This window comes from Lathamus discolor, chromosome 5, assembly GCF_037157495.1.
Source record: "Lathamus discolor isolate bLatDis1 chromosome 5, bLatDis1.hap1, whole genome shotgun sequence".
Classification (NCBI taxonomy): Eukaryota; Metazoa; Chordata; class Aves; order Psittaciformes; family Psittacidae; genus Lathamus; species Lathamus discolor.
This window is the reverse complement of record NC_088888.1, coordinates 86,938,242-86,950,702: the sequence shown is the minus strand read 5'-3', so window position 1 is coordinate 86,950,702 and position 12,461 is coordinate 86,938,242. Positions and strand designations below refer to the sequence as shown.

Genomic DNA, 12,461 nt, shown 5'->3' with positions numbered 1-12,461 from the left:
TCCCCATCCCTCCAGGAGTAGGGGGGAGGGAAGACGGGGCAGGGGGTGTGAGCAAGCAAGACTGCGTGGCTGACTGGGTTTTAAACCATGACAAGTTCTTTTTGGCGCCCAACGTGGGGCACAAGTGGTTGAGATAATGACAGATCTGACCCGAGTGTGTCTAATCGTATTTGTGATAACATTCATTGTTTTGGATTAATAGTCACTTGTCACAATGCTGATTTATTGGCTCTCAAAGTTGTTTCTCTTGATCTCACAGTTTCAGCATATCATACCTTACTTACAGCTGGTATTTGTTGTGTTAGTGTTTATCAGGTGAGGGGCTTGGGCTAAGGTTCTTGTCTCATTGTACTTTATGGTAATGACTTATAATACAATAGAATCATTGATTATGAAACTGATCTGGCTTATGTTCCCAGTGTGGTCACCACCTTTATACTTCGGGAGGTATATAATAGAAGTGCTTAGCAATTACACATCTTTTTTCTCCTTCTCGGGTGGTCAACCTGTGAAGGAGACAATCTCTTACCCTCCGTCCCCCCAGCTCCTGGAGGGATGGGGAGGAGAATTGAAAGAATGTAACCCCCATGGGTTGAGATAAGAACAGTCCAGTAACTAAGGTATAACACAAATCACTGCTGCTACCACCAATAATAATAATGATAAGGGAAATAACAAGGGAAGAGAATACAATACCACCTGCTGACCAAGCCCAACTGAGCAGCTAGTGCCCTTCTGGGTAACTCCCAGTTACATCCTGGGCATGACCTGCTGTGGGATGGAATACCTCTTTGGCTAGTTTGTCTCAAGTGTTCTGTCTCTGCTTCCTCCCTGCCTCCCCTCCTCCCTGGCAGAGCATGAGACTCACAAAGTCCTTGGTCAGACTAAACATTATTGAGCAACAACTAAAGACATCGGTGTTATCAACACTGTTCCCAGGCTGAAAGTCAAAAACACAGCGCTGCACCAGCTACTAAGAAGGAGAAAAAATGACTGCTACTGCTGAACCCATGACAGGCTGGAACATGCTAGCTATACATGCTAATTTCACCCCAGCTAGTCATATAAAGTCATGTGGTTGTAGAATGTAGAGCTTTGATAGAAGTACCCATGGACTGTCAGAATATTTTAGTATAGACAAGGTTATAGGCGTTTACTCAGTGCTGCTCAGGAAGCCTGAGGCACAGTATAGATATCAGTTTTCAAGCTGTCCAGATTTGTTGGCTAAAGAAATTATGCTTGTTCTTGGTACAAAATGTACAGTCCACTGTTCTACAGTTCTCCTGTTCTTTCTCCTACACTCTAAAATATCTGAGGAATGGTACATGACTCTATTTAGCTGAATGATTATGCCAGAGTGCAAAACTCAATATGTTGTTTTTTTTTTTTTTTATGAGACAAAGTCAAGTTTGTAAAATGACAATTCTTCACTCAAATGTTTTTCTTGGAAAAAATAAATTTACTTAATTGGAACAAGTGTAGTTGTTTCTCCAAATAGATGAAATTGTAAGAAGATGACCCTGGTGCTGTTAAATGTGGAGTATTCTTTACAACTGGGAAAGCTCAAGTTGAAAGTTAAAAGGCTTTTTAATGATTAGCATGGAGGAGAAAACTATATCCCAAGTTTATCATCCTGCCCTCTTGTGAATGTGTGGAAGAAGCCAACAGCCATTCAGCTTTACCTTTTTGTTTGTTAGTAGCTGAGCACCAGAATAATTACTCCTTGTAGCCAGCATTCTTCTGAGCCCACACAGACCTACTCAGAAATAACCCATTAAAAGGATCTCTGAAAATCCTTGCTGAGAAGGGGAAAATACGACCTCTTTGGTTTTATCACATATATTTCTTCAGTGTTTTTTTATGTTCATTTTTTATATATCTCACACTGTGCTCTGCATGCTACAGACAGCAGCCCGGGGAAAGAGGCATCTGAATTATCAGCCCACTGAGTTTTATTAGCAGAGGACAGGTAAGAGTGCTTATAGATGGGCTCATATTGATTATTTATTAAATCCGTTGGCAGAAGGCTCTAAAGGGTGGTGTGGCTTCTGATGGGAAGCTTACTGCTGATTATATCAGATGAAAGAATCCATTTTTTAATGATTAAAATACCAACAGCCTCCTCTTGTAATTAGTAAAAAAAGCTGAAAATTTAGCATCTGACATTTCCAAAATGCTGTGTATCCTTAATGACACATCAATAAGAACTCTTCCTTATGGTAAGGAGCTGAGGAATCTGGGCTATCTGGTTTTATGAGACTTTCACTGCTATCTGTTGGAATGGCAGCAGAAAAAATGACAGCAGATAAACTAGAAACCCTCAGTCTGGTCATATAAGAGTGGATAAAGACTAACACACTAACACTTTAATTTCCTCTTCATGAAATCTATGAAAGCATCCTTTTTTTTTTTTTTTTTTTTTAAATACCTTTTTCCAACTGATAAAGCAAATAAAATTGATGAAACCAGATGCTGGATGGCTTTTTGGAACTTGAAGATCTTATTTGAAAGTATGTCAAGATCAGCTGGTGAGATAAGCATGAAAGATGTGGTATTATTTGTCATTGATATGTGGGTGCCAGATGCAGAGCCTTTGAAAATTTAGGCTGTACATTTTGATTTGTTTCTTTATATCCTTTGGGTACCTGCTCCAAAAATACAGCTCCTTAGCAAAAGAAATGCCCAGGCAGAAGATGTAGCAGTTTGGGAATGGATGTACCTATTGAAAATGTCATATTTCAGACATTTAAAAGAAATAAAACCAGAAGTTTTTATAATAATAATAATGGGAGAGTCCAAACACAGGAGGCAATTTAACAGGAGCTGTGCTGCCAAGAGCACATCACATCAGTGTTTTCTTTGCCCTGTTAGATCAATTATTTTTAAATGGGAAGTTACTGTCCAATTAAACCAAACTCAGTCAAAAAGTTTTAACACTCAAAACCCCTTTACCTTTTACAGTGTTCAAAAGTGAAAATATTTTTAAAAGCCAACCTGAAAAAAGAATATATAAAAAATAAATGTACTTTTAACATTGTTTAGCTGAGAACAGACAAAAGAGGTAAATTAGCGGTTTTCTTTTCTTCCAACACTTTCAGTAAAGAAAGTGTTGGAAGTGAGAATGAATTTGAGCCTGAACCTGTGGTCCTTCAGGTTTGAGGAGAATTTTTTTTAGAGTATGTGCTACAATACTAGGTGACCATGGTATAAAGGATCATGGTTGTTCATTTCTTGCTGTCTGTCTTGGATGATAGGGGTGTTCACACTCTGTGTTGAAGTGTTTTGGATAGAGTTATACCTGGGAAAACACAGAGAGACTGCCAGTGCTGCTGCATAGGAAAATACTGCTAAAGTGCTCTGGGTGACAGCAGGTTTGCAGCGCAGCACTGGCAGCCCTAAATCCAGCATATTCTTGAAAGAGTCCATGAGGGATTTCACACACAGCTGTTAACCTGGAGCTCTTTAAAGCATAACTCAGCTGCTAATGTGAGGCTGTACCAGTCCTCCAGTTGTGTGTAAACAAATCAGGAAGGCAGTTCTTAAAAAATGAGCAGAGAAGTTGCGCAAGTGGGAAATGCTCAATCTCGGCCGCTGCATCCAAATCACTGAAGAGCCTGAAGGGTGTGGTGAAAGACCAGATAACCTGTGCAACTCATTCGTACTAAGAAGACACACAGAGAGATGCAAAAATTTTTAGTTAATTTAATTAAAGTGTTAGAAGTCTAACAACAGTTATAATGTTGCTAGTTCCCTTTTTGCTGACAAAGGGTTGAGTTGGAGGAGTCAGTCATCGCAACCAATATTTATCAGAACACTTTTTACTAGCCAAGATATTATAATTGATAGAATGAGGCTGGTTTTATTAACAGTGGATAACTATTCACACAGTGCCTTTAGTTACTCATGCAGGTCTCTTCTAAGCTCATTCACTAAAACTCATAGCTACCCAGCTGGAGTCACAGCTGGGAGAGCAACCCTTTGTACAGAAGCAGAAGAGCCTACTGCTGTGCTTTTGGCTTCTAAGTTGAGTTGTCATGAACTTAATTAGGGGCCTCTTATTACTTTGTTTGTATGTACAATCTTGTATAGTCCATGTAGAGCAGCTACTGCATTCTTGGATGAGGTTCAACTTGTTCACTGATGATTCCAGTGTGTCCTGGTGGTCTTGGGCAGATTGGGCTGACTCCCGGTATTCTGAATTCATAATTTCCTGTGTGTTCAGCTGGACCTCTAATCTCCTGAGTTTATCAGTTTAGAAAAGACTTTCATGTGCTACCTCTCATACCTACCCTGCCTTCAATCTACTGTTTCCTCTTAGCATCTCCTCATTGTACTGTTCACACAAATGCATACAAATTCACATATACAGGTGGCTTACATGATGATTACTAGTCCAGCTACAGTAATCCTCACACTTAAAGTTATTATTACAGCTCATTCTCAATAATTACACAATTAAAACTGACTTAGACAAACTTTCTTATTTTTACCACCTCTTTTTTTCATATGCATTGTTATGGAAGCTGCCAGCACCTCTACTTGTTTGCAGGGAGGTGTATGAGGTTGATGGTGAGGCTTACTTCCCCTTCACTGCTAGCCCACTTGAAGTTATTTTTCTGTGTTTGCTAACAGTTCACTTGTGGTTTTTTTTATTGGCCAACAAATTCTATATTGTATAGAAATTCTATATGTTTGTTATGTTTTACATATGCTGGGTACTGTTTTTTTAACTTCCTCTATTATCCTTAATACCAGCACACATGGCTGCATTCATGTAGTGAATAATAACTGATTATTAATGATTTTTGCTTGTAGCCCTAGGGCTCCTATCCTATACTTGCAGTTTCCTGGCTTCTGCTATTATCTTGTGTTTGTACTTTTGGAGGCATCTGTTAAAATACCCTGGTTTTCTTCAAAAACCTTCAAGCTATAGTTTCTTGATAACATGACATATATTCTACTAGAACATATATATCCTTTTTCTGTAGTCACTCACTAGTTATTTCACTGTACAAAAATAATGGTCCATTAGATGTCACATGCAGGGATATGTATAAACACAGATGTGATGCTGGGTACCACCTCCTGCAAAAATATGTTGCTTGCAGCAATATCCTTGATTTGTTACCAGACTTGATTTATGATGCATCTCTGAAAGGAGAACTGATGAGCTGCTCACCTGTAGTAGCAGCACCACCTGACCTTGATCCTCCTGTAGTGGTGAGGGCACGACTGGTAGTGCTCAGTGGTGTGGTGGCAAAACCTCACTGCATGTCAGCCTTGTCTGCCTGAGGAGGGAGCTGATCTGTTTGAAATCCCTTGGGCCCTCAGCCACTCAGCCATCTTGAGAAACCAAAGGACAAATGGCTGATGCATGTTACTGTTAAACTGGAGTTCCTTGCTAGTTCCTAGACTGATCTTTCAGCTCTGATGGATGAAAGTAGGGATTTATTTCTATTCCCAGTGCTTGATTTGAAACTTTCACCTGCTTACTCATAGATGCAGCTTTCAGAAAAAGAAAATGAGGTGAGCTATGTTATCCACATTAACGAGACTGTGTTCCAAAACTGCTGCGAGGATGACAGAAGCATTCTGGAAACTCTCAGCACTGAATTTGCGATAAACTTTTGTAGGAAAAAGAATAAATTCAAGTTAACTTTCAGTTTCCCACTGAGTAATTGAGACGGAGTTGTTCAAAAAAGGACTGGCAAACTGGGATCTATAGTGCCTTGCTGCTGTTATACTAACGTGACTAAACAGTCTGCAGCTCTTTTGTTGGGTGGAAGTAATATGACATTGTATAAGCATATATTATGTACATCAGAGTGTGTGAATGTCTCTGTGTATACACTAGTATGTGTACTTTACACACAAACTCATAAATCCTATGACCCTGTGAGGATTTGAGTTTAGGTGCAGAAATTTTTATGTATCTACAGGCACTGGGCTTGGTTTGAAGTCTCCCATTTTCCAGGGAGCCTTCTGACTGCTAATGTATATGATAAGTGGTCCACGTGCATGCACGACAGCAACATTTATTAATTTCCTTTAATTTTATTTTGCAATTAACCTTCAAACTTTTCAGTCTACTTCTGCCCTTCCTTGACTTCCTTCTGTGCAAGACCAGATGGCAAGCCTGGCCATACTACAAAAAATCCTGTGCAAAATCAACAGCAATATTTTGGAATAATTTCTGATTGATCCATGCAGTAAAATGAATAACAGGACAGACAGAAAGAAATGGTGATTACCTGCTGAGGAAGTAGCTGGAGGTAGTCTGGTGTGGGTCACCCCAGTCATCCTCGGTGTCTAATGTTGTATGATAATTTAGTCGAAATGCATTTAATTAAATCAATTAAACATAACAGGCAAAGTATTTTACTCCCTCTTTGCAAGGAGAAAATTAAAGGTTATCTATCTTTACTTACTTTTCACCATTCTTAGCTGCATGTATGAAGACCAGTATGAAAAAGCAATTACAGCTGTATAAAGTCTGCTGGGCTAAAGAGCTAATTACAATTATTATTGAAAGGAAGCACTTCAGCTGAATGAGCTTTTGCATTTTAAATAGCAGATTACAATTTATACTATCATTCATTTGCTCTTTCTAGTGCTTTACACATTAAGTTTCTAAAAATACTTGTCTGTGTGTGCATTTTAGCGTGTGCTGCTGTACTGAAAGAAGGAAAAATGATCTGCTGAAGGTGATACAATGGGCACATCACAGGGCTTGGTAAAGTTCCTGGACCACAGCTGTCAGTAGGAATTTTGGCACAAACTTCATCTGGGCTGTAATTTCATCCTGGACTTTTGGATTGGGTTTAGCTTTTTCCCCTGAAATTTCACAGATATAAAGTTGGTGTTCAGATCATCTGCTGCTGTTTGTAAAAGGTTTTAGATAAGCCAGAGCTCATACTACACAATAATCAGTTAATCTGCATTAGGTTACTGTGATAGCTATAAATCAGGATATGAAGACATGCTGAAGATTCTTACATATCATTAACTGATAATTTCTTCTGTAGTAGACTAGCCCTTTTCTCTGTCTCGAGGAGGAGATAATGTCTGTGTGTGCTTTGACTTTAGTCTGAGCACAGAAAAGGAGTTTAAGGAGAGGTTGCACAACCCAAGCCGTATTTTCGGATGGCTCCTCTCCCTGACTGGGTGAGTGGTGTTAGCTGTTCTTACTTTGTGAGCTGTCAGCTCTCTCTCTGTGTTAGAGTTATATTTAGCACACAGGAATTGTGGGCATGTGAATTTGTGCTCTGACCAAAGCAGCGCTTCAGTCATCGTGTTTCTACATCAAGATGCACATGCTTATTATTTTGCTATTATTTCTGCATATATTTCCTTTTTCTGTCCTTTAAACAAATAAATAAACCGCCTCAAAAGGAAGTACTTGGTATTTCAAGAGTGAGGTTTTCTCAGGGTGTCTTTTTATTAGTGAAATGACTTACATTAGCAAATCAGTGGAAGAAGTGGTAATGTGAACTGGCATATTCATTTTCACTTTAGCAATCTGTATTCCAGAAGGAAATCCTGGGAAGCAATCACTGACAATGGAGCCTCAATTTAAATTACAAAATAGGCAGTATGCTGAATGTATATAGAGCATGCAAGAGATTAAATGGAAGGTTCATTTGTCTTCATAAGGTAACTAAGACAATAAAAATGTGCTCTACAAGTAAAGGCTGTGGAAGCTGTGGTAATGAAAGCAATAATTAATATAATTTAAATTACTATCCCTGGGGCAGTTGTAAACAGATGGTATTAATTATGCAACAAACCTGTTTGTAAATTGATGGTACAGGAAGTCATGGAACCTATCTAGAATAAGTTTTTGAAGCTATACAACAATGTGTATGCAGCAGCTCACAGACCCCAATGGATATTCAAAGGTTATTTACGTTAAACTCTGTAATTTATTTTCTTCAAAGAACTAAGTAACATGAAAGGATGCAATTAAAACCAATCAATTATTTCATTGTGTATAAAGTTGATTATATAATATTAATCAGAATGTATCAGTATCAACTTGAGTAGACAAAGCATATGGCATTTTTCTGCCACTGTAGCTCTATTGATTCAAGTAAATTACAGCAGCAAGGAATGTACGGCATCAAACTCCTTTTACTGTTCCTACTGGTTATGGGAAAAAAATGATAACCTGCAAGAAATTTTCATGTACATGTTTACATTTGTTTGAATTTGAAGGCTATATATCCTATCATAGAATCACAGAATAGTTTGGGTTGGAAGGGACGTTAAAGATCATCTAATACCAACCCTGCTGCCATAAGTAGAGACACCTTCCACTAGACCAGGTTCCTCCAAGCCCATCCAGCCTGTTCTTGAACACTGCCAGGGTTGGGGCAGCCACAGCTTCTTTGGGCAACCTGTGCCAGTGCCTCGCCACACTCACAGTAAAGAACTTCTTCCTAAAATCTAATCTAAATCTCCCCTCTGTCAGCTTAAAGCCATTACCCTTTGTCCTGTCCCTACACATCCTTGTAAAAAGTCCCTCCCCAGCTTTCCTGTAGGCGCCTTTAAGTACTGAAATGCTGCTCTAAGGTCTTCCCAGATCCTTCTCTTCTTCGGGCTGAGCAAGCCCAACTCTCTCAGCCTGTCTCCACAGCAGAAGTGCTCAAGCCCTCACAGCATCTTTGTGGCCTCCTCTGGACTCACTGCAACAGGTCCACTCCCTGGAGGCCCCCACGCTGAAGGCAGTACTCCAGGTGGGGTCTCACTCCATTCACCTTGTCCTGTCACTACCTGTTCTTGTAAAAAGTCACTCTCCAGCTTCTTCCTGTATTCTTTATTTTTTCCACCAAAGCAGTAAAATTGGAAGCGCAGGGTAAGATACAGTACAGAATTAGCTGCTGGCAGGATCTTTCCATTCCTATGCAATGGGCTGGAGCCTCATAACTTGGCTTTTGTCTGTATTTACTCATTATAAATATGCAGATTAAGTGTGGTGAGTTCAGCAGTGCTACCACATTTGACTGAAATTTTCTATAAATCTGTGTGTGGGCTTGCTATTTACACATTTCTCCTTTCTTATAAGGAGTATTTTGTGCTCTGATAAAGAATACTCACTGATATAGAGCAGCTGCTGTCAAGTGTCAAACAAGAGCATGAGAAGAAGGTGAGGTAGAGGGGGAAAACGTTAGTAAAGATGACTGAGGTAGCCAGAGTCACTTGCTGCATTTCCTAATTAGAGACAGAAGATGCAAGCACAGCTACAGATCTGCAGGAAAGCAAAAGCCATCTCCAGCTGATTTTAGTGGAGACCTGAGGGCTGTGTAAGACTGTAATGGATAGTGTCAGCTGTGCAGAAATCAGTGATGCTAATATAATGGGTGCTCCTGCTTGTGTGCAGGTAATCCTGCTTCTTCAGGAGCATTTCTGGGTACAGCAGGTCCTCGGGTGGAGGCTGTATCCTTGGCTGCATTATAGGGACTGGTGGCTGCCTCCTAGTGAGCATGTCCTTGAGTAGTGACGTTGCTCTGCTGACTTAGAAGCAAGCAATAAGTGTTTAATGTGCTGGCTATTAACATTTAAAACCTGTGATGCTTCTTTATGAAAATCAATGATCAGATTCAGGTACCTTGGGTGCTGAGAGTAGGACAGAGCTATGTTGTTTCTCACATAAAACAACATCCAGAGATCCTGCTGTGGTGAAGCATTTAGCTTTTGTTACTGATTCAGGCCGTGCATCATATACTTCAGTGCTTGGCCACTTCTGTGAAGTGGAGGGTGAGAAAAGTAAGAGATCATCTTGCTCCTGCTCCCTTGCAATGCACATCTCTAGTTGGGTAGCAAGCCTGCAATGTAATGTAACCTGCTCATGGAAGTTTGTGAATATAAAGGCATGATTTTGGAACTGAGATGGCTGCCACTTATTCATATTTTTCATTTTCAGACATCAAAACACCTCATTGTTTCAGAATTAGAGGAGGACACATGCAAATTTGTTCAGGGTGTGTCTGAGAGAGCAGAGTTCTAAATTGTAGAGAAAAGAGCAGTTGGTAGTGTTTGTAGAAATAACCTGTCCCTATTTTGCCCAAGCCCTCCAGCAGACAGCTGTCAGTGGAATGAATGAATATTTGTTTAGATATGTTTTTTTTTTTTAAACTGGAAATCTGTGTCTATAATTTTAATGTTCTAGCCACAAGGAGATATATAAGGAGAATAATGTGAATGTATTCTATAATTCCACTCTGTTCTGTAATTGCTACTTACTTATGGATGCGAATTACAAAGAAGCATAATGAGAGCCATAGTTCTCCAATTTGTTTTACTTTAAACAAGCAAGCAAAAAACAGACCAAACAATAGTCCTGTTTTTCTGTATGATTCATTCCAGTTCAAAGCTCTGCATATAAGAGTTCATCCAAAACACAGTTAACTGCCATAAGCTTTAAATCAGATGATTAAAAAAAAGAAAGAGTGGAAATCTATGCATTCCACAGTTTTGAATCAGAATGAAGGATTTTTTACATCAACAAGTAGTGAGGAAGTCAACATGTCGGGTTCGGTGGTCTGGGATGTAGTTCCCTCTATTTACCTTGCCAAGACCTTTGTAGTTCTACTCCCTGATACCTGGCAAACAACTGAGAGTTTTACCATGGTGTGGCCTTTTTTCCCTGTTCAGTATCTCCTGTGAAGGAGATGGAATAGATAGGAGAGCACTGTGGTAAAATTGAACATTTAGGTGAAATTGACTGCTCTTAGTCTTTTCTTTCAGTGCATTCAGGCTCCACATACACAGTCTTAGCAAGAATGCGAGGTGGAGAGAGAGAGAAATAAGCAGACAGACATGCAATTAGTTGGTGCATGTGGCTGAATGACTTGAAGAAATCAGGATAAGATCCTTTCCTTGAATCAGAATTCACCCCACAGGTTGTTCGGAATTAGCTGTATTTGCATTGGAAAACATAAACAAGTTTTGCATTCTTTTTGCAGAGCAAAGGTTTTTCCAATTAAAGGTGTTAAGCAAATAATCTTGAGGCTGCAATATGTCCAGATACAGTGGTATAATTACATTGTTGTTGTATTAAAGTGGAGCTAAACAAAGATAAAAACAGCCTTGAAATTAATTGAATATGTTTTTCTGATTCTGGTACGGAAAATGCAAAGAATAACAAATTATTGAACAAATTTTCTCCTGTCTGCTGTGCCATACCACTAATATATATAGCATGTTGTTTGGCAAAATCGAGACAATTTTGTCTGGTAAAGAAGGCTTTAATATCATAAAATCATAGAATAATTAGGATTGGAAGGCACCTAAAGACCATCTAGTTCCACCCCTCCTACCATGAGCAGGGCCACCTCACACTAAATCATGTCACCCAAGACTCCGTCCAACCTGGCCTTGAACGCTGCCAGGGATGGAGCATTGACAACATCCTTGGGCAACCCATTCCAGTGCCTCACTGCCCTCACAGTAAAGAACTTCCTTATATCTAACCTGAACTTTCCCTATTTAAGTTTGAACCTGTTACCCCTTGTCCTGTCGCTATAGTCCCTAATGAAGAGTCCTTTTCTAGCATCCTTGTAGGCCCCCTTCAGATACCTGAAGGCTGCTATGAGGTCTCCATGCAGCTTTCTCTTCTCCAGGCTCAACAGCCCCAACTTTCTCAGCCTGTTTTCATACAGGAGGTGCTCAAGCCCCCATCACCAACCATCTTGTTGTTTTTCATGTGCCTTAGCATGCCTTCCAGGAGAATATGCTCCAAGATTTTGCCAGGCACAGAGGTGAGACTGACTGCTCTGTAATACCCTGAGTCATCCATTTTCCCCTTCTTGAAAATGGGGGTTATATTTCCCTTTTTCCAGTCGTCGGGAACTTCACCTGACTGCCATGATTTTTCAAATATGATGGACAGTGGCTTAGCAACTTCATTCACCAGCCACTTCAGGACCTGTGGATGGATTTCTTCAGGTCCCATGGACTTACGCACATTCAGGTTTTTAAGATTATCTCAAGCCTGATCCTCTCCTACAGTGGTCCCAAGGTCTCCATTCTCAGAGATATATGTATGTATATATATACATAAAAAAAAATACTGTGACCCAATATAAAGCCCACAATGACTGGTATAGTTAATAATATGCTTCTAAGTTAAGTAGGCAATTCATGTTATTTCAACTTTGACTAAAATTATCTTTATTTGGATAAAAATGTTGAACTAATTATGCTTTGTTTAGGTGACTTCTGAAGAATCTGGAACCAAACCTCTGACCTTCACATTTGTACCATCCATTGGACGACTTCCAACTCATTGTGAGGTTGTGGATGTCTCTAAGTTCCTTGTGACAATTCCAGAGGAACCAAAGGATCTGAGCAATCCAGAAATTATAAATAAGGTAGATTTTTGTTTGCAGTAATTTTTCCACCTTTTCAAGAGACATAGATAATTTTATCCTGAACATCACTGAACTGCTGCTCTTTCCCTT

General features: G+C 39.6%; 1 protein-coding gene across 2 annotated transcripts in view; it reads left to right on the top strand.

The window, feature by feature from the left end:
- The window catches only part of MLIP (muscular LMNA interacting protein), a 140,058-nt gene that overhangs the window by 62,907 nt on the left and 64,690 nt on the right, over positions 1 to 12,461 (top strand). For both annotated transcript variants that reach the window (XM_065681490.1, XM_065681491.1), the window contains one exon: positions 12,213 to 12,371. In XM_065681490.1, the coding sequence (XP_065537562.1) occupies positions 12,213 to 12,371 (159 nt within the window). The remainder of the gene's footprint in view (positions 1 to 12,212; positions 12,372 to 12,461) is intronic.